The sequence below is a fragment of the Hemitrygon akajei genome, chromosome 1 (assembly GCF_048418815.1).
Source record: "Hemitrygon akajei chromosome 1, sHemAka1.3, whole genome shotgun sequence".
NCBI classification, from domain to species: domain Eukaryota; kingdom Metazoa; phylum Chordata; class Chondrichthyes; order Myliobatiformes; family Dasyatidae; genus Hemitrygon; species Hemitrygon akajei.
Genome location: NC_133124.1, coordinates 35,885,771 through 35,911,138, shown reverse-complemented (window position 1 = coordinate 35,911,138; position 25,368 = coordinate 35,885,771). Strand labels below are relative to the sequence as shown.

The 25,368-nt window shown below is 43.1% G+C and overlaps 1 protein-coding gene across 2 annotated transcripts in view; it reads left to right on the top strand.

The window, feature by feature from the left end:
* The window catches only part of prex2 (phosphatidylinositol-3,4,5-trisphosphate-dependent Rac exchange factor 2), a 400,722-nt gene that overhangs the window by 254,046 nt on the left and 121,308 nt on the right, over positions 1–25,368 (top strand). For both annotated transcript variants that reach the window (XM_073041067.1, XM_073041077.1), the window contains exons 30-31: positions 20,296–20,424; positions 24,864–24,905. In XM_073041067.1, the coding sequence (XP_072897168.1) occupies positions 20,296–20,424; positions 24,864–24,905 (171 nt within the window). The remainder of the gene's footprint in view (positions 1–20,295; positions 20,425–24,863; positions 24,906–25,368) is intronic.

Here is a 25,368-nt window from a genome sequence, read left to right as displayed (position 1 = left end):
AATTTAAGAACTGAATAATGAATTTTTTCGAGGTCCAAGCAGGCCATGATGTCGTTAAGCCATTGAGCATGAGTGGGCGGGGCAACATCTCTCCATCTAAGGAGGATCAAGCGTCTAGCCAGGAGAGAGGCAAAAGATAATATTCCGCATTTGGTCGGACTCAGACGTAAATCTGTCTCGCCCCAGAAACCGAACAAAGCAATTAAGGGGTTTGGTTCTAGGTGCTGATTCAGAATACACGATAATGTAGTGAAGACATCTTTCCAAAATTTCTCCAAGCTAGGACAGGACCAGTACATATGGATGAGAGAGGCCACGCCCCTCTTGCATTTATCACAGAGCGGACTAATGTTAGGGTAGAATCGAGATAGTTTAGATTTAGACATATGGGCTCTATGAACAGTCTTAAACTGTAAAAGGCAATGGCGAGCACAAAGAGAGGTTGAGTTAACCGATTTGAGAATCGAGTCCCAGCTCTCATCGGATAAGGAGGTATTTAAATCCTGCTCCCAGGCCATTTTAATTTTATCCACAGGGGCCCGTCGTAAGGCTGCTAATTTATCTCGAATAATTGATATTAAACCTTTACCTAGTGGATTAATGGAAATAAATAAGTCCATAGCATTTTTCGCAAGCATTTCAGGAAAGTTCGGAATTAAAGGAGCAATAAAGTGTCTAATTTGGAGAGATCTAAAAAAATGAGCATTGGGCAGATTGAACTTAACAGAGAGCTGCTGAAAAGAAGCGAAGCGATTATCAATGAAAAGATCTTCAAAATGTCTAATGCCCTTCCTATACCAAACATGGAATGCTGAATCGTACGTAGTAGGTAAAAAAAAGGTGATTATGTGCGACAGGGCTGGAAACGGAAAAATCATGGAAACCATAGCATTTCCTAAACTGAGCCCCTATACGCAAAGTGTGTCTAACAAGAGGATTAGCTATTAATCTGGGCAGACTACTAGGGAGTGCAGAGCCAAGAAGTGCAGAGATTTAATTCTTTAGTGGAGCTCAACTCCATTGCCACCCAATTAGGGCACTCGGGTTGGCCGTGGAAGAAAGACCAAAAGGTAGCACAACGTATATTAGCTGCCCAATAATATAAACGAAAGTTAGGTAAAGCCATGCCACCCTCTTTTTTAGATTTTTGGAGATGGATTTTATTAATTCTAGAGCGCTTATTCTTCCACAGATATGACAAAATAATAGAGTCTAAGGAATCAAAAAAAGATTTAGGAATAAAAATTGGGATAGATTGAAATAAGTATAAAAATTTGGGGAGAACATACATTTTAACAACATTAATACGACCTACCAAAGACATAGATAGAGGTGACCATTGTACCAGACTCTGTTTTATAGTATATGAAAGATTGGCAAAGTTTTCACGAAAGAGATCTTTAAACTTCCTTGTGACTGTAATTCCAAGATAAGTAAATTGATTATGGACTACTTTAAAAGGGAGATCACAAAATGTTAGTTCTTGTGCTTCTTTATTAATTGGGAAAAGTTCACTCTTATGTAAATTAAGTTTTTAGCCAGAGATCTGGCTAAACTGGTCAAGAAGTGAAAACATTAGAGGTAAGGATGTAGACGGATTTGAGAGAAAGAGTAATAAGTCATCAGCATAAAGAGAAACTTTATGCTCAACACCCCCTCTCCAAATCCCGGTCAATTCAGGACAATTTCGAAATGCTATCGCCAAAGGTTCTATAGCCAAATCAAAGAGAAAGGGACTTAAGGGGCATCCCTGACGGGTGCCACGTTTGAGATTAAATACCTGGGATTTCTTTCTTTCTTTTTCAATCTTTTTATTAGTATTAAAAATATTATGAACAAAATACAGTTAATATATTAATAAAGGGATTACAAACATACAAATTCCCATTACACATGAAGGAATACATAAGCAATGAATACAGTATAAATAAGTTTTCCCAAAACATGAACCATATAGTATATATATGAACAAGGTAAATCTAGATATTTCATAATATATAATATATAAAAAAAAAGAAAAAAGAAAAAAAAATATATGCAAAGTTACTAACCTACTAATCTAATATCTAAGGGAAAAAAAGAAAGCAAAAAAAGAAAAAAAAAACTAAAAAAAAAAGAAAAAAAAGGGCTGTTTATAGTATCTCACAAGAATACATAAACATCAATGTCGTCAACTCCGATCCTCTCAACATACATACGATTAAAGCTGAAAAAACCAATAAGCTTGGCACAGGGCCATATTACATCATATGAAAATATTGAATAAATGGTCTCCATATCTTTTCAAATTTAATAGAAGTATCAAATACAGCACTTCTAATTTTTTCTAAAATTAGACATAACATAGTTTGAGAAAGCCAATGAAATACCGTGGGAGGATTAATTTCCTTCCAATTCAACAAAATAGATCTTCTAGCCATCAAAGTGAGAAAAGCAATCATTCGACAGGCAGAAGGAGATAAATGGAGTGAGTCCATCATCGGTAAACCAAAAATTGCGGTAATAGGATTTCTGAAAATTAGTTAAAACAGAAGCAGTAGGACACAGGTACAGCAATTTGATCCAAGAGATGAAACTTTGACTGAGGTCAAATTTTTCTAAGACTGCAAAAAGGTAGTTCCACTCTATACGATCAAATGCTTTCTCCGCATCGAGGGAAATAACACATTCAGGAATCCCAGTTGGAGGTGAGTATAAGATATTGAATAAACGCCGAATGTTAAAAAAAAGGGAGACGGTTTTTAATAAAACCTGATTGGTCATCAGAGATAATGGAGGGAATAATGGTTTCTAATCTATGAGCCAAAACTTTAGCTAAGATCTTTACATCAACATTGAGCAAAGAAATCGGCCTATACGAGGAACACTCTGTTGGGACGGTTAACATGTACAAATACAGATTCCAAGTAACAAATGTAGTTTAGCCTCTTTAGTTACTAACCATGAAAAAAATATTTTATAAAAGAGAAAAAAAAAGCCCCTAAACTTTAAAAAAAGCTAAACTAAAAAGAACAAACAAAGATTGGGCTGCCATATTTCATCGGTTAAAATTATAATTTGTTGTTAGCTCTGCTCCTCTATACATGAGCAAAATATTACTAAAAAAGGATTCAGAAAGGGTCAACCTACATCAAATGAAAATATTGAATAAATGGCCTCCGAGTTTCTTCAAATTTAACTGAAGGGTCAATAGAACTTCAAATATCTATATCTACAGAGAAATGGGATAAAATTCTTCAACTAGTTAATACTTCTGCCATCATATTTGACCTACCAAAATGAACTACCTCACACTTATCTGGGTTGAACTCCATCTGTCACTTCTCAGCCCAGTTTTGCATCCTATCAATGTCCCACTGTAACCTCGGACAGCTCTCCACACTATCCACAACACCCCCAACATTTCTGTCATCAGCAAATTTACTAACCTATCCCTCCACTTCCTCATCCAGGTCATTTATAAAAATCATGAAGAGAAGGGGTCCCAGAACAGATCCCTGAGGCATTCCACTGGTGACCGACCTCCATGCAGAATATGACCCGTCTACAATCACTCTTTGCCTTCTGTGGGCAAGCCAGTTCTGGATCCACAGAGCAATGTCCCTTTGGATCCTATGCCTCCTTGCTTTCTTACAGCTCTACCTTCATCAATGTGTTTAGTCACATCCTCAAAAAATTCAATCAGGCTCGTATGGCACAGCTTGCTTTTGACAAAACCATGCTGACTATTCCTAATCATATTATGCCTCTCCAAATGTTCATAAATCCTGCCTCCCAGGATCTTCTCTATCAACTTACCAACCACTGAATTAAGTCTCCCTGGTCTACAATTTCCTGGGCTAGTAGTGTGACAACCCGAGTCGAGTATGATGTTCTTCTAAGGGGTTGTCGGTTGGTGGGTCCTCAGATGACTTGCAGAGGCTGATCCACATATTCTGCTGCAGTGTGGGCAAGTGTGAGTGCTGGTTGTGGTTAGTGGTTGCGTCTTCTGATTGTTCAGTCTCTCCTTTCACAGCTGCTGCTTGTTCTCTACAGCATAGCGGGGGTTGTTTTCATGTAACACAGCTCCCTCTTGAACAGACTTCCTCTAGGTGTATCTATTGAGTGCGATGTCTTTCCCAGTTTTTAGATGTAATGTTAAACTTCTTCAGGCTAATCTTGATGTCATCTTTGAAATGTTTCCTTTACCTACCAAGATAAGTTGATCTTCCTTCAACTTAAATATATATCTGATTTAATGAAATTAGGGGTTGACCTGTGACATTAAACAATTATATCTGCCTTTACCATCAATGGTAATTCAGGCCTTCAGCCTGAATCATCTTCTATTTTCTGCAGATGCTGCCTGATCTGCTTTATTCCTGCAGTTTATGTTTGTTGATAATGTTTAAATAGCTCCAGTCATTTTATTTTCATCAGCAATAGCTGATTGCCTGTACCTGACCAGATTAACGCTTTAGAAAAGAGGACAATTTCCCTGAAAGTCTTGTCGATGAAAGACAATAGTCAGTAGCTTACATCATCAAGTAACATTTAAAACATTGGCTTTGTTTTCCACCTTCTATCAGTGGAGTAACCCTGAGTTTTCTGGATATATCCAGTATTTTGTTATACTGGGAGCAAACTGAGGAAGAAAAGGAGGAAGGAACTAAATCGAGTCAAAGATACATTGGAAGCTGCTCCCTCAGAGTTGTGTCAGAAGAGCACTGCTTGAGGAAATGGCCTGATACTTTCTGCTAGGGAAATGTTTTGTAGTGGCTGTAAACTATCAAACTGTGAGTAAATAGAGCTCTTGCTAAACTTAATGGCAGGATCTGGACCCACTGCAATTTTCCTATTGTCACAGTAGGTCTATGGCAGATGTGATTGTATTGGCTCTCCACGTGACCCTGGATCCCAGGACAGTACAAATACCTATGTCAGAATGCTACAGCTCGGCGTATAACACCATCATTCCTACGGTTCTGATTGAAATGGTCTGGAATCTGGGTCTCAGTACCTCCCTCTGCAAATGGATTCTTGACTTCCTAACCAGAAGACCACAATCTGTGCGGATTGGAAATGACATCTCCGCCTCACTGACAATTTAAACTTGTGCACCTCAGAGATGTGTGTTTAGCCCACTGCTCTACTCTCTCTACACTCGTGATTGTGTGTCTAGGCACAGCATCAAATGCCACCTATAAATTTGCTGTTGATGCAACCATTGTTGGCAGAATCTCAGATGGTGAAGTGAGCGTGTACAGGAGTGAAATATACCAGCTAGTTGAGTTGTTTCACAGCAACAACCTTGCACTCAGTGTTAGTAAGACCAAAGAACTGATTGTGGACTTCAGAAAGAGTAAGATGAGGGAACAGACACCGATCCTCATAGAGGGATCAGAAGTGGAAAGAGTGAGCAATTTCAAGTTCCTGGGTGTCAAGATCTCTGAGAGCCTAACCTGGGACCAACATATTGATGCCACTATAAAGAAGACAAGACAGTAGCTATATTTCATTCAGAGTTTGAGGAGATACAGTATGTCAACAAATACACTCAAAAACATCTATAGATGTACCGTAGAGAGCATTCTGACAGGCTGCATCACTGTCTGGTATGGAGGGAGGTGGGGTTGCAGCTACTGCACAGGATTAAAGTAAGCTGCAGAGAGTTGTAAACTTAGTCAGCTTCATCAATGGCAATAGCCTCCTTAGTATCCAGGACATCCTCAAGGAGTGGTGCCTCAAAAGGGTGGCGTTCATCATTAATGATTCCCATCACCGAGAACATGCCCTCTTCTCATTGCTACCACCAGGAAGAAGCTACAGAAGCCTGAAGGCACACACACAACGATTCAGGAACAGCTTCTTCCCCTCTGCCATTTGATTTCTGAGAGGACATTGAACCCATGCACACTACCTTGCTACTTTTTATTTCAATTTTTGCACTACTTATTTTAACTATTACATATATTTACTGTAATTACAGTTTATTCTTTTCTATTATTATTATTATTGTACTGCTGCCGTAATGTTAACAAATTTCACGACATGTATCCTGCCTGACAGTCCCAGTTTCTGAAAGTGGCAGACTAATGTGATCATGGATTACTTGCTTGTTCCATGGATTTGGATAGTTGTCTTGAATTTTGTAATTGTAGGCCTGTGGCGACCCAATTACTAGCACACTCGAACCGGCTGACAATTAGCCAGCGTGCAGGCACAAAGGCTAGGTCCAGGACAAAGGGAGAAAGCCTGAGGCGGTGTCAGTACGTGCCTCTCGAGGCATCCGGCGGGCGAGGGAGGCTTTAAAGGAAGACTGTGAAGTTGGAATAAACTTTATCTTTGACTGCGGTTTACCGACTCCATGTCGTTATTTTAGCGCTGCGTGTAGCACACCGCTACAATTGGTGATCCCGACGGTCCAAACATTTTTGGACCGGAGATGAACGATGCCGCATCTGTTCATGCGGTTTCCTTGAAACTGCCAAGCATCTGGACGCTATAACCTCACCTATGGTTTCAGCAAGCAGAAGCCCAATTCCACGTTCGGCAGATAACCTCAGAGGACACCCGTTACTACTACGTGGTGAGCTCCCTCGACCAGGACACAGCGGCCCAGGTCGCGGAGTTCGTACAGTCTCCCCCGGCGGACGGCAAGTACACGGAATTCAAAGCCCTGCTCATAAGGACTTTCGGGTTCTCCCGCCGCGAGCGAGCTGCCCGTTTACTGCAGCTGGATGGCTTGGGAGACAGGCCTCCATCAGCTTTAATGAATGAGATGTTGTCTCTGGCCGACGGACACACACCCTGCCTCATGTTTGAGCAGGCATTCCTGGAGCAGCTGCCCGAGGACATACGCCTGCTGCTGTCCGACACGGATTTCAGCGACCCCCGGAAGGTGGCAGCCCGGGCGGACTTGCTGTGGAACGCCAAGAAGGGGAGTGGGGCGTCCATCTCACTGATCACCCAGCCACGGTCCCAGCAGCAAACCAGTCCAGGCCCGGCCGCAGAGCCCGCTAAACCCAGAGGCCAGGGTGTGGAGCCCAACGAGCAATGGTGTTTCTACCACCAGCGGTGGGGCGCAGAAGCCCGCCGTTGTCGCCCGCCATGCCAGTTCCCGGGAAACGCCAGGGCCAGCCGTCGCTGATGGCTACGACGGCTGGCCATCGGGATAGCCTCCTGTATGTGTGGGACAGCAGGTCGGGAAGCCGCTTTTTGGTCGACACCAGTGCCGAGATCAGCGTCTTACCTCCGACGAGTTACGACACCCGCAGCAGGGCGCCGGGTCCCCCCCTGCGGGCCGCGAACGGCAGCACAATAAGGACTTATGGCACCCGTCCGGTGCAGCTACGGTTCGGCTCCAGCCAGTTCACGTGGAACTTCACACTGGCCGCTGTAGCCCAACCGCTTCTGGGTGCGGATTTCTTGCGGGCTCACAGCCTACTGGTCGACCTGCCCAGGAAGAGACTGGTTCACGCCGAGACCTTTCAGACGTTCTCCCTGGGTGCAGCCCAGTTGCCAGCCCCTCACCTAGGCTCCATCACGCTGTCTGACAACGACTTCACCAGGGTCCTGGCGGATTTCCCATCGGTTCTGGCACCGCAGTTCGCGGCAGCCATGCCCCGACACAGCGTACAGCACCACATCCTGACCCAGGGACCACCCCTCCATGCCCGTGCTCGGCGGCTTCCCCCGGACAAGCTCCGACTGGCAAAGGAGGAGTTCAAGAGGATGGAGGAATTGGGGATCATCCGGCGGTCCGACAGCCCATGGGCCTCCCCCCTGCACATGGTGCCCAAAGCGACGGGGCTGGAGACTGTGCGGCGACTACCGCAGGCTGAACGAGGCTACAACACCGGACCGCTACCCTGTGCCGCACATTCAGGACTTTGCAGCAAACCTGCACGGCGCGCGGATCTTCTCCAAGGTAGACCTCATCCGCGGATACCATGAAATCCCGATGCATCCGGACGACGTCCCCAAAACGGCTCTCATCACCCCGTTTGGCCTTTTTGAGTTCCTCCGCATGCCGTTTGGCCTGAAGAATGCCGCACAGACGTTCCAGCGGTTGATGGACGCGGTGGGACGTGACCTGGACTTCGCATTCATCTATTTGGACGACATCCTCATAGCCAGCAGCAGTCGTCAGGAGCATCTGTCCCACCTCCGACAACTCTATGCCCGGCTGAGTGACTACGGTCTAACAATCAACCTGGCCAAATGCCAGTTCGGGCTCGACACCATTGACTTCCTGGGCCACAGGATTACCACAGACGGGGCAACCCCTCTGCCCGCTAAGGTAGATGCGGTCCGCCATTTCCCCCGACCCACCACGATCAAAGGCCTTCAGGAATTCGTAGGTATGGTCAATTTCTACCACCGCTTCCTCCCTTCAGCTGCCCGGATCATGCGCCCCCTGTTCGCCTTGCTGTCCGGTCCGGGCAAGGACATTACCTGGGACGAGGAGTCCGCCGCCGCTTTCATTCAAACGAAGGATGCCTTGCCGAACGCCGCGATGCTAGTGCACCCCAGAATGGACGTCCCTACCGCCCTCACAGTGGACGCATCTAATACGGCAGTCGGTGGGGTACTGGAGCAGCTCATCGCGGGCCGCTGGCAACCCCTGGCGTTTTTCAGCAAACACCTGCGGCCACCCGAGCTCAAATACAGTGCTTTCGACCGGGAGCTGTTGGCGCTATACCTGGCAATCCGGCATTTCAGGTACTTCTTAGAAGGTAGGCCCTTCACCGCGTTCACGGACCACAAACCGCTTACCTTTACATTCACAAAGGTGTCCGATCCCTGGTCGTCCCGCCAGCAGCGCCATCTGTCCTACATCTCTGAATACACGACGGACGTCCGGCACGTCTCGGGTAAGGACAATGTCGTGGCGGACGCGCTCTCTCGCCCTAACATTCATGCCCTTTCCCAAGGGGTAGACTTTGAGGCGCTGGCAGAGGCACAGCAGGCAGATGAGGAGATCCCGAGTTACAGGACCACAGTCTCTGGTTTGCAGCTCCAGGACCTCCCTGTAGGCCCAGGTGAGAGGACCCTACTCTGTGACGTCGCCACCGGCCAGCCCCGTCCCGTCGTCCCGCCACCTTGGCGGCGACGTGTTTTCGACTCTATTCATAACTTGGCGCACCCCTCCATCTGCACTACCATCCGGATGGTCTCCAGCAGGTTTGTTTGGCACGGACTCCGCAAGCAGGTCCGTGAATGGGCCAGAACGTGCATGCACTGCCAGACGGCCAAGGTGCAGCGACACACCAGGGCCCCGCCGCAGCAGTTCCACCCCACCCACCGGCGTTTCGACCACATTCACGTGGTTATCGTGGGCCCCCTGCCAGTGTCGCGCGGGGCGCGGCACCTCCTGACTATCGTGGACTGATTCACAAGATGGCCAGAGGCGGTCCCGCTCACCGACACCACCTCTGAATCTTGCGCCCGGGCACTGATCGCCACCTGGGTGTCCCGCTTTGGTGTACCGGCCCACATTACCTCCAACAGAGGCGCCCAGTTCACCTCCAGCCTGTGGTCAGCGATGGCCAGCCTGTTGGGGACTCAGCTGCACCACACCACTGCCTACCACCCACAGTCGAACGGACTGGTGGAGCGTTTCCACCGTGATCTGAAGTCGGCTCTCATGGCCCGCCTGCGAGGAGCTAACTGGGTGGACGAGCTTCCCTGGGTCCTACTCGGCATCCGCACGGCGCCCAAAGACGATCTGCACGCTTCGTCGGCCGAGTTGGTGTACGGCGCACCCCTGGTCATTCCCGGGGAGTTCATACCAGCCCCGAGGGGGCGAGAGGAAGAACCCGCAGCAGTCCTGGGCAGACTACGCGAGAGACTCGGTGCCCTGGCCCCCATACCCACTTCGCAGCATGGGCAGCACCCGACCTGCGTACCCAAAGACCTGCAGAACTGTAAGTTTGTGTTTGTACGACGGGGCGGGCATCGGCCACTGCTGCACCTGCCCTACGAGGGGCCGTTTACGGTGATCAGAAACGACAGGTCCACGTTCATGCTGGACGTTGGGGGGAGAGAGGAGGTTTTCACGGTGGACCGACTCAAACCGGCCCATGTGGACTTTGCGCAACCGGTCAAGTTTCCGGCACCGCGGCGCAGAGGCTGACCTCCCAAACAGGGCCCGGCCCAGACTGTGGACATTGGGGGGTGTATCGCCGGTTCTGTGGGGGGGGGTTATGTGGCGACCCAATTACTAGCACACTCGAACCGGCTGACTATTAGCCAGCGTGCAGGCACAAAGGCTAAGGTCCGGGACAAAGGGAGAAAGCCTGAGGCGGTGTCAGTACGTGCCTCTCGAGGCATCCGGCGGGCGAGGGAGGCTTTAAAGCAAGGCTGTGAAGTTCGAATAAAATCATCTTTAATTGCAGTTTACCGACTCCGTGTCGTTATTTTAGCGCTGCGTGTAGCACACCGCTACAGGCCTTTATTTCTCCCATCTATCATTGGAAGTTAATGTAACCCTCAGGTTTGGCTGGTGGCATTAGTCTAGGGAAGACGGTCTCTGGCCCCGCCAAACGTATGAAATCTGAGGTGCAAAACCTCTTGTTTACGTGGATGCTGCGTGATGTGTTATCCTGTTACAAATCAGTACCATGAAATAACAGACAGTACATCATATGCAATTAAATGATTTAGCTTATAATTCTTAATTTGACTAGAGGGTTAGTAAAGAAAAACAAAAGGAAAAGGACCCATTTTAATGAAACAGTCTAATGCGCATGTTGGAGCTCAGGGTTTCCCATCCGTTAGTCCTCCATTGATTTCCCCCCAGGCATCATTGACTCCTGGCCCCATTCCAAGTTCACTCTGTCCTGCAGTTTTCAACCTCTCCATTCTGGCCATCTTTTCTCTCCATCTTCCACCAATCAAAAGTCCACGATTACCTCGCTCTCATAGATGCTGCCTGGCTTGCTGAGTTCCTCCAGCATTTTGTGGGTATTACTCAGATTTCCAACATCTGCAGATTTTATCCTGTGGGTTCTGGTTAATTGGGCCATTGGTTAATTGGGGCAGCAACTTATTTGAGACAGCTCTTAAAGAACAAAAACTAATCGAGAAAATAACCTGAATCCTTTTGTTTACTTGGGACACTATGCCTCCTAATTGGGACAGGAGACTGTTGCCAAATAGATTCTAACTAGCATCAGTCGCGTGCATTTGTGTGCCCATTAAACACTACACTGTGCTTAGAGTGAACAGCTTTTAAATAGCATCAGCTGCATGTGCTTGTGTTCAAAAAGGACTGAACTTTGACACTGACAGCTGGTGAGAAATAAGCAGTAGGAAACTTCAGAACTGTTTTGCTCACTGCAATTTCAAGCATTCAGGCTTGGAGATGCTAGCAGTGCCCCAGAGTGAAAGTGAAATGTTCAATCCCTTCCATGGCACTCACACACATTCTGGCTATTTTCAATAATTTCAGATTCCCTGGCCACCATCATCTTACTTTTACTGTGGATGTTCAGTCTCTATACACCTCCATCCCCACCAGGTAGATCTCAAAGCTCTCCTTTTCTTTCTGGACACCAGTTCCCCTCCACCACCACTCTCATCCGCCTAGCGGAACTTGTCCTCACTATAAGTAATTTCTTCCTACTTCCTTCAAACAAAAGGTGTAGCCATGGGCACTTGCATGGGTCCCAGCTATTCCTGCCTGTTGTCAGCTATGTGGAGCAGTCTACGTTCCAAGCCTACACTGGTGACTGTCCTGCACTTTTCCTACCTTATATCGATGACTGCATTGGTGCTGCTTCCTGCACCCATGCTGAACTCGTTGACTTCATCCACTTTGCTTCCAACTTCTACCCTGCCTGCATATTTACCTGGTCTATTTCTTTCACCTTCCTCCCCTTTCACAATCTCTTTGTCTCTGACTCTGGAGACAGCTTATCTACTGATGTTTATTACAACCCCACAGACGCTCACAGCTACCTGGCCTCGGCTTTACTGAGCATCTACACTCCATCCGCCAGAAAAAGTGGGGTCTCCCAGTGGCCACCCATTTTAAATCCACTTCCCACTCCCATTCTGATATGTCTATCCATAGCCTCCTCCACTATCGTGATGAGCCACACTCAGATTGGAGGAACAGGAGCTTATATTCCATCTTGGTACCCTCCAACCTGATGGCATGAACATCGATTTCTTGAACTTCTTGTAATGCCCCCCCACCATTCTGTATCCCCTTGTCCCTCTCTCACCTTATCTCCTTGCCTGCCCATTGCCTCCCTCTGGTGCTCCTCCTCCTTTTCTTTCTTCCATGGCCTTCTGTTCTCTCCTATCAGATTCCTCCTTCTCCAGCCTTGTATCTCTTTCACCAATCAACTTCCCAGCTCTTTACTTCATCCCACCCCCTCCAGGATTCACCTATCACCTTGTGTTTCTCTCTCCCCTTACCCCCCACTTTTTATGTTTACTTCTCAGCTTTTTTCTCCTGTCCTGCTGGAGGGTCTCAGCCCAAAATGTTGACAGTACTTTTTTCCATAGCTGCTGAGTCCCTCCAGCATTTTGTGTGTGCTGCGTGGATTTCCAGCATCTGCAGATTTTCTCTTGTTTGTGATATTAAAAATTGACTTCTGTGCAACTGGGAATTGGCTCTGTATACACTGTTCTGTTTCACCTGCTCTGAAGTGAGAGAATTTGGATCGGATTTACCTGAGGAAGATGAGAAGCAGAATAGGCACCCTACAATGTGTGGATCTGACAGATCTGCCCGATGTCTGGACATTGATAATTGCATTTTCAATTCAATGGTCTTACTAGTAAAGCATCATTCAGTTTCCCTGAAATGAATCTGTGATTTAATTTGCAGCAGATGGCATGATATTAGAAACATAGAAAACCTACAGCACAATACAGGCACTTTGGCCCACAATGCTGTGCCGAACATACACTTTAGAAATTACCTAGGTTACCCATAGCCCTCTATTTTTCTGGGCTCCATGTACCTATCCAGGAGCCTCTAAAAAGACCCTATCGTATCTGCCTCCACCACCGTCGCCAGCAGCCCATTCCACACACTCACCACTTTCTGCATAAAAAAATACTTAGCTTTGACATCTCCTCTGTACCTGCTTCCAAGCACCTTAAAACTGTGCCTTCTCGTGTTAGCCATTTCAGCCCTGGGGGAAAAAGCCTCTGACTATCCACACAATCAATGCCTCTCATAATCTTATGCACCTCTATCAGGTCACCTCTCATCCTCCATCGCTCCAAGGCGAAAAGGCCAAGTTCACTCAACCTATTCTCATAAGGCATGCTCCCCAATCCAGGCAACATCCTTGTAAATCTCTTCTGTAAACTTTCTAAAGTTTCCACATCCTTCCTGTAGTGAGGCGACCAGAACTGAGCACAGTACTCCAAGTGGTTTCTGACCAGGGTCCTATATAGCTGTAACATTACCTCTCTGTTCTTGAACGCAATCCCACGGTTGATGAAGGCCAATGCACCATATGCCTTCTTAACCACAGAGTCAACCTGCACAGCATCTTTGAGTGTCGTATGGACTCGGAACCCAAGATCCCTCTGATCCTCCACACTGCATAGAGTAAAGAGTATTGCTTTTGAATTTTGCAAACCCCTGTCATGGATGTGCTTGGAAGATAAAGTGTAGGACTCCTGCCATTGGGGAGGAGTTTGTATAATCAAAATAATGCTTTATATGATGCACTGTCTTCTCATTAAGGAGAAAATGTGGAATTGCATTTGGCATCTTCTGCTAGCTGTAAAATTGAGACTTGGATACTCTATACAAGATAAACTAGCCAAGGACATAGGATAATCAAAACTTGTAAATAAACTCTGACTTTCAATATAAATGACTATCTGAACTGAACCACATGCCATTCTGTTATTCTTTAGTAAGGATGATGAAAACTAATATTCACAGGGAATTCCTGATGTTTATGATCCCTTTGAGAACAGTTTTCATCTTGTTATTCATTAAGAACAGAGCAACTCTCCAGCAAATAGATAAGGCATGTCCCAGTAGGGAAAATGAACCAAGGAAATCAGTCTTTGCTTGGAAAACCTTAAATTAGAATGCATTTTAGAAAAGGCCCATGCATGTCAGTGAAGAGCATGGAGTAAATGTGACAAGGTTGAAATCTGTTCAATCTAGTTATAAGTAATTGTTCAAATAAGTTTTAAGAGAGTTAAAATTATTTACCGTAATGTGAATATTATTTCATGTTGAAAATCATTTTCATGTTGAAAATGGAAATTACTTTTAAAAACATGCAGATGTGTATAGTTGAAAATTCTGAGAATCCGTGTGCAAAGTATTCTCTTATAGCATTGAGCACTGAATCAGCCATTGACTTGTAAAGTCTTGCATTCAATCTTCAGCAAACAATTGATTGCTCACGCCTTCCAGAATGTCTGGGGAGGGGCAGTACATGTTGTAGTCATTCACCCTAAAATGACTGATGCATGAAGAGTACAGCATATGTGTTTCATTTGTCTCCCCTTTTCTGGGGTACTACAAAATTTTGGTGGTAATGCTGGGATTGGGTGTGCAGGTGGACCAATCTCCTTGCTAGACTGAGTCCATCCAAGCTGCACCCAGCCTTTTCTTAATTGCCTAGAGTGAGACAGTTGATTGAGGAAGGTGAGGCAGAGAGCTGATAGAGGCTTGCATGCAATTGAGGCAAATTGAATATTAGAGGCTGCAGAATCCACTCAGCAGCCGGTAATCTTACAGTCACCACAATAACTCGCACCACTGCCAAGGGGAAAAGAAAATGGATGTACTTAGGACCCTCCAGGAAGAAATTAATGAGAAAGTGTGTGAATTACCTGAAGACAAACTGGTAGAACTCAGTAGCTGCCTCAGCTCTCAGGAGAGGATATAGCTAAGAAGTGACTGTGATAAATGATCATCTGGGAAGGGAGAAAGCTGGGAAATCTGGAGGACAGTGGCATGCCTGAACTTCTGCAGGGTAGAGACAAGTTAAGTCAATTAGTGGTTGCTGCAACAGCTGTGGGTGATGAAACTAAGGAAGAAAACAGGGAAATTGCAGTAACCAGCAGTTCAATACAAAGGTCAGCTCCTAACAGGATGAACTCTAGTGATCGGCAGCAGTTAGTTCAGAGGGAAATTGTCCCACCAGCATGGTGCAAAAACTTTGAAGTATCTAGTCAGGTCGGTGAGCCCGGTCAGTAAGACAAGTTGTTGTTCTCTAGCCTTGTTCACCAGATAGAAAGCACCCTAAACAGAGGCTATCCAGAAGAGGAGGTAATCGATCCAGTGATCAGAGCAATTATGCTTGGGCTCCAGTTGTGCAGATATCTTGAGGGTAAATCAGACTGGAACTTGCCTACCCTTAGTCGGACATCATCAGGAAAAAGGGGCAACCGAACTGTATAAGCTGCTGACAGCAGAAGCCCAATGCAGTACAGGGATGTTTCTTAATATGTGTTCTTGATCTGAAGCAGAAAGTACTATTTGGCCCACAGGAATGGGAGCCTGGTATGAAATATGATGTAGCCTTAGTGCAGAGTATGTTTTTACATACTGTGTTCACTGGTTTACAAAGTGATTGTATTCAAAGTGATCTCCAGCCATATCTTACAAAATCCCAAAGCTTCAGATGAAGTACTATTCAAGAAGCTCAACATTGCATGTGCAAATGAAACAGAAATAAAGATTAAACAGAAGCCAACCGGGTCAGCCCACACTGCTACTGTTAACCCTGCACAGTCAGAGGAAGATCCATAAGTGTCGAATGGAAAGGACTCATATCGACCTCGAGTCAGAGTTGAAAACATTTAATGAAGACATTGCACAGGACGGGGAGTAACTTCAACAGCCCACATTTGTGTCAAAAATGCTTCTCAGTTTCAAATAAAAAACAAGAGGGGAGAGCAACTCCTTCTGAGCTGCAGGACCCAGCACAGAGATATCAGCAACCACCAAGGTGGGGTATAAAGAGGCATGGGTTGTCTGTGGGGCAAAACATTGTCAGGTCTGAACTCCAGAGAGGGCCAAACATTGAGCAAAAACAGTGATGGAAAAAGCAAAACCAGTTAATTTGAACCAGCTCTGCCTCAACCATACCCAGCCCTACAACAACAATATTTCCCCATTTCAGCAGTATGCAACAGTATCATTTGCATTGCCATCTGAAGCTCAGTAGTCATGTCAAGTAGCTCCACAGAACTATTCATTTTTAGCACAGCAGCATGGAGTTGTACATTATCCAGTCCCAATATATCTGTATTCTGGCTTTCCTCAGCCATTTCATTCACCACGAACAAGGAAATGTTTCCACTAAGTACACTGCAGATGCTGGGGTCAAATCAATACGTACAAACAAGCTGGAGGAACTCAGCAGGTTGGGCAGCTTCCGTGGAAAGGAGCAGTCAATGTCTCGGCCTGAAACGTTGACGGCTCCTTTCCACGGATGCTGCCTGACCTGCTGAGTTCCTCCAGCTTGTTTGTAAGTGTTTCCACTGTCAGCAGAGAGGGTGTGAGGAACTTTGCTCCCACTGTTACATCTGTGGTAGCAGTGAGCACTACTTAGTGGGATGTAAAGTATGAGGAATCAGGCAGTTAACCACCAGTATGTTATTTGCTCAGTGCCAAGTCAATCAACGTTCATCTGTGACTTCACTGGTGGGTGGACAGTGCAGTGTAGAATGCTACTTACAGGAATATCGAAGTGAAGTGATATGGGACACCTTATTCACTCACAGTCTCACTGTCTAGCTTAGTTATTGACTTGCTTACTGAATTGCTATTTCACTCACTCACTCATTTATAATCCAACTTACTGACTAACTTACTAACTTGTATTGGCTTCAGGCACAGATCTGACCCATTGCCTGTCACATATCTACCCAAAACAATAATTGAACCAAAATTCAAGTCTTATTTATTCCAATAAAACAAGGAAATGAATTAGCTTTCTAACAGCAGCAAAAGGAAATATACTTTATTGCATGACTAAACATAACTGTAAAAATTCGCGTTCGATTCCAGAGAAATAAATTGTGCAACAGTGCCTCAGTACTGATTGCTCATTTCAACTGGTTGCAATTGCTTTCTTGTTTATAGAGCTCCCAAAGCTGTCAATCCTCACATTTGTGTTTGTAAGCTCACGACTGAATTCCCTTCTAATTTTGACATGCAGCTCTGCCGTAAATTAATGCAGATCAGGATGACTAATGGGGCCGATTTTGGAACTACAGACTCTTCCCTGGAAGAGGGAGGAGATACCTGGCTGAATGGGTGTGTTGGTCGATAGTCAGATGATGTGACATTCATACTGGGACCCTGTGTGCTCCTGATGCACTGACTCAAGTCTCTCAATATCCTCATGAATGCCACTTTTCCACTTGGATTGTTCATGGAATACAGTATGTAGGGCATCTTATATTTTTAATGATAGAGTTTGGAATAGAGTCACAAGAGACTGCAGATGCTGAAATCTGGAGCAAGAGACAATCTGCTGGAAGAGTTCGGTGATTTAGCAGCATCTGCAGCAGGTTGGGGAGAGGGGAGGAATTGGTAGTTCAGATCTAAACCCTCCATCAGGACTAACTGTGGAGAGGGCAGATAAATGATAGAAATTTAATTTGTGTGGTCTAGTTCTCTAGCTTGCATTGAGCCTCACCCTGGATGGACAGGTCGGTGTGGGATTGGGGAGGGGAACTGAAATGACATGAAGCAGGAGCTCTGGGTTTTCATTGCAGTGAGAGGGCAAGTGCTCTGCAAATCGGTCACTTAATCTGCATTTGGTCTTGACAATCGGTGGGTACATCATGAACAGTGAATCCAGTTTGCAATATTGGACATATGAGAGAGATGGCTGTACAACACAGCCAAGTTTGTATAATTAGTGCTTCAATGCTGAGGATGTTGGCATGAGAGATATTGCTTTGCATATTCTTCATGGCAATTGAGAAGATTTTTATTATTAACTACAAACAAGAGTATTCAAGGATTGGCACCCTCACCATTCCTGATGGAAAATGGAAAAGATGCACTGGCATCTAAAGGCAGAGATTTAGCTGGTAATCTATGACCTAAGCAACAAGTGGTGGATGGACGGACCATAGAAGACTCTGCAACTTGCTGAAGGAATGACATGCATAGGTTCTTCAGCACTCATGGCTCAACACCCAGGGCTTCAACCCATGTGTTCCAAAAGTGACCCAGGGCAAAGAGGCAGTCAATTTTTGAAGGATGGAACACCTCCTCAACAATATGATATGAACCTCTTTGATTCCATTAGCAGGACTTCTATCTAGCCTACTACCAGCTCTGATTAACCAATGGGTCAATTACAGAACCCGTCTCAATGAAAGTTAGTCTTAACGTCAAAAACTTCAAGACAGAAGCCCCCGGAGAATCAATACCTTTTATATAAAAACACCATCCACTTCACAAATTTTCATATTTACATAAATATTTCTAAATATTTTGCTGGGATCTCCCCAAACTTATGGCGGGAGAATCTCCATAGAATTTTAGGATTATTATTGCATATTAATAACTTAAATATTCTAAAATATACAGATTTGCTTCTCATAACACTTGCTAATGTCTTGCTATTTGTGGTGCCTTGCCATGCACACATTATTTTGTGTTTCCTACATTAAAAAAGTACATAACTTTTTTGTAAAACCAACTTTTGGGGGCTGTTTGTAGTTGTAGAAGATGTTGGATAAGTGCAAGGACTTCTTCCTTTCTTGTCACATAACCTAATTGTCTTTTTATAAAGATTACCATGGTGGGTAGGAATCATTGCCAGGGTGAACATTTAAGTCCGTGCTGATTGCCTTTGAGATGATAATGGTGAGGTACTCTCTTCAACCACTGCAGTCCTTGTAGGGAAGGAAGACACTCCTAAAGTGTGTTTGAAAGGACGCCCAGGACTGGTTGGTGCAGTTCACTTTGTTATAGAACTTTGATACAAAGGAATTTTGCTACTCCATGTCAATGCAAGACAAGCCATTTCATTATTAGCCGTACTGCTGTAGATCTGGAATCACGTGTGGAGCAGGTTATGAGAGAGCAGCAAATTTCTTTCCCTGATCATTGAACCTGAAAGGTTTTTGTAATGGTTTAGTAGTTTTATGGTCACCATCATTGATGCTTTTGTTTTATTCCACATTAATAATTTTGCTAAATCCCTTTGTAATAAATTACATTCATCTCACATTGAATTCTGATCTGGGGCTTCAAAAACGGTTGCAATCATTGCACTAGAGGGCAGCCTTGTTCCCTCAGTTCCGACATTGATTGAATGTAGTCATTCTCTGAATTACTTTCAGTTCAATTTATCTTAATATTCTTGGTTATCCGGTTATTGGTGGACTATTATTCACATTTATTCACTGTTCTTCAGACCCATTCGTGGTCATTGAAATGTGTATTAGAGTCATAGTCAGGATATGCATTCAAATCTCAAGAGCATGGTAGATGTTTCGACTTAGAAATGAGAGTTATTATGTCCTACATGTAACTCTCGGTTTGGTTAGCAGCTTAATATAGGGGATGATAGCCCCTGGCCCGGCCAAACTTAAGAAATCTCATTTGGGTGGATGCTTTGTCCCCTGTTACAAATCAGTACCGCAAAATAACAAACAGTACACAATATGCGATTAATCGATTGAGCTTTATGATTCTTAATTTGACTATATGGTTAGTAAAGAAACAAAAAAAGAAAAGGGCCCATTCTCATGAAACGGTCTAATACACATCGTTGGAGCTCACTGATAAGGCTGTTCGTCCAAAATTGACCTCCTCCGATTGCCACTGACCTTTGGACCCTCGCTCTAAGTCCACTCCATCTGGCTGTTTACGAACACTCTCCAAGCGTGTCTCCTCGCTTCGACTCTTCCCAACAAAAGACTGCGAATCCCCGGCTCCCAGACACACAAGAAAGAACAACATTCCGCTCATTGGCTAACATGCCCTGTTATCTTTGGTCATAACCCAAACATTGTTGCTACAGAGAAACCATTACCTTAGCAGTGGAACATTACAGAGAAGCCAATTCATTAGCAGTGAAACCTTACAGTGTGTTACATATAGATGATATAGTTACCGTGTTGAAGAATAATATAAAACTACATACAAAAAGAAGCAGACACATTTTTAATCTCTATTCTTTGTTTATTTTATGTACGGAATAATATCCTGAATCTGAAGAGGACAGTGTTCTTATGGAAAAAATAACAAAAAAGCTTCATGCAACAATACAATATTATGAATAAGATTCAAAATTTCCACTCATGAAAAGTATGTGACAGTTCCCAAAACTTGTTTTTAAACAGAATTCAAGAAGGAAATGGAGTCAACGGTCAGTTGCACAACACAGCTCCGAATTCACGTGCAGAGAGATCCCTGGAATTTACCTAGTGGTGTGCACAACCTTATAGCTGCCATTACAAGATTTGTCGAAGGTTTGTATCAAATGATGGTATGTTCTATAATTAACGAGGTTTATCTAAAAGGTAACAGATTTTGGGAAACAGATTAAGTTGAAATCCTGAAGTAAAAACTGTTAAAAGAATAATATTACCTTTAACTTTGAAAACAATATTTCTTTATCTATGTTAATTTTACATTTTTTAAAAGTTTTAAACAATTTGTTTAAACAACTAAATACCATACAGACAAAATATGCACATGTAGTAGGCTGCATCAAAGAAACATTTGAGGAGTAATTTTGACACTATTTTTGCATGCCATTGATTATGAACATTTGCCATGTGTAAGGTGAGTCAATTGGATACCAGGCAAGAGGATATGGTGTTCTTATGTATAAAAATAACAAAACAGCTTCATGCAGCAACCCAATATTATGAATAAACTCCAACATATCCAAAAGACTACACCTTACATGTGCAAATGTGCACAAAAAGAAAACCTGGGGAGACCGTTGTCGTCAACAATGTTTCTCACCCTCTGCATGCCACCTTGTTTGAGCAGAAGAGCACTTTTAGTAATAGACTAAGACAACTGTACTGCTCCATGAGCGCTATATGAGGTTGTTCTTACTCTTGGCCATTAGGCTCTATAATGAGTCAACCTATAGACGGGGAAGTGATGATCCCCCTTCTGTCAGACTGTTTGAGGTAACTTATTTTTTATTCTTTCTTACTTCTCTTCTAATATTTGTCTATCTGTGCACTTGTAATGCTACTGTGACACTGTAATTACCTTTGGGATCAATAAAATATCCATCTATCTATCTATGAAGAATAGCTAGTAGGAATAGTTAAGAGAAGCAGCTAGCACAGGTTTAACTAAGAGATTTTGAGATGACCTCTGAGGATGTGGAGGGAGGTTAAAGTATGATCTTAGGCAGGTGGCTGAACATAAGAAATAGGAGCAGGTGTAGACCATCTGGCCCATTGAGCCTGCTCTGCCATTCAGTAAAATCATGGCTGATCTTGCCATGGACTCATCTTCACATTCCTGCTATTTCCATATAACCTTTAATTCCCCTATTATGCAAAAATCTATCCAACCTTGTCTTAAGTATATTTACTAAAGTAGCCTCCACTGCTTCATTGGGTGGAGAATTCCACAGTTTCACCGCCTCATCTCCATCCTAAATCTACTTCCCTGAATCTTGAGGCTATGTCCTCTGGTTCTAGTTCTAGTCTCCTCACCTACCAGTGGAAACAACTTTCCTGCCTCTACTTTATCTAACCCTTTCATAATTCTATATGTTTCTGTACGATCTTCTCTCATTAGATGGAACATAGAAACATAGAAAACCTACAGCACAATACAGGCCCTTTGGCCCACAAAACTATGCTGAACATGGCCTTACCTTAGAAATTAACTAGGGTTACCCATAGCCCTCGATTTTTCAGTGTACCATGTACTTGTCCAGGAGTCTCTTAAAAGCCCCTATCATAACCGCCTCAACCACAGTCACTGGCTGCCCATTCCACACACTCACCACACTGGTTAAAAAAAACTTACCCCTGACATCTCCTCTGTACCTACTTCCAAGCATCTTAAAACTGTGCCCTCTTGTGCTGAATTCTTCTGAATTCCAGCAAGTACAGTCCCAGGTTTCTCAATCTCTCCTCATAGTCTAACCCCTCATCCCTGGAATCAACCTGGTGAACCTCCTCTGTACTGCCTCCAAAGCCAGTATATCCTTCCTCAAGTAAGGAGAGCGGAACTGCATGTAGTACTCAAGATGTGGCCTCACCAGTACCCCATACAGATGCAGCATAACTTTCCTGCTCTTAAATTCAATCCCTCTAGCAATGAAGACCAACATCCCATTTGCTGTATTGATATCCTGCTGCACTTGCAAACCAACCGTTTGTGATTCATGCACAAGCACTCCCAAGTGCCTCTGCACAGCAGCATGCTGCAATTGCAGCTGGTCTCAGGACCTCTGGTGTAGAGACAAGAGAGTGAAAGTCAGTATGCATGATACCAGTTCAGCGACTTGCACTTGTCTGAATATTGGAGTTCAGATTCAGCTGTGAAAGTAAAAAACAGCTTTTATCACCACTGTATTGATACATAGATAATTGTTCGGGTGACTGTTGCACAAGGAACATAATGCATGGTAAACTGTACGCTGGCATGATTGTCTTTGGTGGAAGGAAGAGATAAAATTTGAAAAGAATAATATTAAACGTTTAAAACACCTTCAATTCACTAAACAGCTTGTTAGGAAAAGCTCTAAGTATTTTGCTCTTCTTAATTCATCACTTGCCAAAATTATTCATGCAACCACATTATTAAAATGATGTAGTTGTATCTAGAACTTAAATCTAAACAAAGGAAACTTTGAATATATGAAGGGAGAATTGGCTGTGGTCAATTTGAAAGGTATGATAATTACTAGTCAATGATTGGCTCTGATATAAGTATGTTTTGCTATAAAAATCTCTTTTAGACTGTTACCCTCAACAGAAAAGTGGTCTGTTTATGGTTGGCAGAAGAAATTAAAAGTCAGAATTAAGCAAGAGGCTCATAGAATTGCTAGAAATAGTATCAGGCCTAAGGCCTCGAACGTAAAGAATGTAGCAAAAAAAGGACCAAGAAATTGATACAGAAAAGGAAATGGAACATGAGAGTAAACTAGTGAGAATCATGTAATTGGTCATAAGAGTTTACATAATTACATGCCAATAGCAAGAGCAAATACAGATCTCTTGCAGAGATGGGAGTTGATATCTTTTTGTGAATTGCATCCATAGAAGAAAACAAAAAACTGGGTCTTTAGTATTGAGAATGAGGAAATTAGCATTTGTAAAAAAAAAGAGGGAAGTTGGTGAGACCGAAGTGAGAATATCTAAGGACCTGATGATTTACACTGCAGAATTGACAATTTTAAACTATTAATTGGTATTTGAAGGAAGATGATTGAGACAGCAAGAATGTTGATTACCAATCTTGAAAAATCTATAGCATCTGGTATAGACCCTGCAAATTAGCTAATTGTGACTAATTACAAAAAAGATGGAGAAAATATAAGGTGACCTAGTAATCTGTTCAGATGAAAACAGTAGAAGGAAGAAAGCCGAAATCTACAATGAAGGATGCTATAATAGAATATCTAGAAGAGAATGTTAGTATTGAGTGAAGTCAACATATCTGACAGAACAATTAGCATTCTTTGAGAATTTGACTGGTGAAATAAATACGGCAGAATCAGTGGATGTGAAGTATTTTGATTTTTGAAAAGGGCTCACACAGGAGGAAAAGATGAGCATGGTTAAGCAGAAAGTGAAAATAATTAAGTCATTTTTAGTTTGGAATACTGTGAATTGTTGGGTACTTATCTGTCAGCTGTTCACAATCAATATCAGTGATTTGGCCAAATGTCAAAATTCCAAGCATGCTTATGATGTAAAACTTGATGGGAATGTGAGTTGGAAGGAGGATGTAAAGAGGGTTCAAGAAGATATACAAGTTCATTGAGTGAACACAATCCCAGAATAAGGGAATTATTTCAGTTAGATGGAAATGAGGGAAAATCACTTCACTGAGAGAGTGGTGAATCTTTGGAATTCTCTCCATTATTGTAGTTGAGACATTGAAAATAGATCAATAGATATTTAGGTAGTAAGTTAATTGATGGTTATGTGAGTACTACAGGAAAATGAAACTAAGGTGAAATATCGGCATTGATGTTAAAAATGACAGTGAACAGAAGAGATAGATGGTCTAATCCTGCTCCTAATTCTTATATTCATATTTTAATTTTAATACCATATAAATAATAGATAATAAAATCGCTTAATTCTTTCAGTACATAATTTACATCTGTATCATTTGCAGATGACATATATAAATCAAGCTTTGTTGAAATATTCAATGGATTTGGAAATAAATATTCTTTATGTATGCAGTTTTAAAATAAGCAATTAGACCTTCTCTTTCTGCTCCCCTTCTGTGATCTCTGCTGCCCTCCGACTCTTCGACCATGTACCCACCTAGACTTGTTACCACAGCCACTTATCCTTCCTGGGAACCTGTACCCACCATTTATGATACTATGGTCTATTATATGAATATAAATATGCTTAGCATAAATAGCTGTAGATATTTTACAAAAATAAGAGCATATTTATATTCATATAATAGACCATAGTATCATAAATGTATACTAACAGGGGAAATTGAAATTTGAATCATTGAATATTTCCTTAGGAATAAATGCTCTCTAAAAATCAATGCTGTTTTTTCAAATAAAATGAATTTCTGTGTATATTCTGATTTCTACCACTGAACCTAAGAGTTTTTGATACATTGCATGATTCTAGTATACTGTGCAGTTACCAGTTCATGATGTCGTAATATTAGTGTAGCACCAGTTTGCTTGTAATTGCTTTTTCTAATGAGGTGTTTTTTTTTCCAGAGGTACAGCAGCGAGTATTCTTGGCTCTTCTCGAAAATACAGGTAATGTCAAAGCCCATTAAATTGGAACAACTTAATTAATGGTGGTATGTATCTTAGTTTTGCAGTCTGCAGGCAGTCATAAATGGCTCACTCCTGTAAAAGGAATATTGGATTAATGTCAGGGTCATCCAACGATTCTTCACTATAACAAGCTATTGCTACTTGAGAATTATTTCTGAGTACAACCTTGACCTTATGTATGTAGCTCAGCTTTATAACATTTTTCAACAAAATAGTTAAAATTCCCAAGTAAAATTATTACTATTAATAATACATGATTTCTGATGGAATAATCAATTATAATTGTTTCTGAATACCATGTATTTATAGTTAACTCAGTCATGTTGAATTGTACATTTACTGGCACCAAAAGAAACTGAATAAATTATTTTGTATGGAAGGGACAGTTATGATAACAGTCCTTTTGGCCATTTCTAATGAAACTACTGCATTGATATACTGG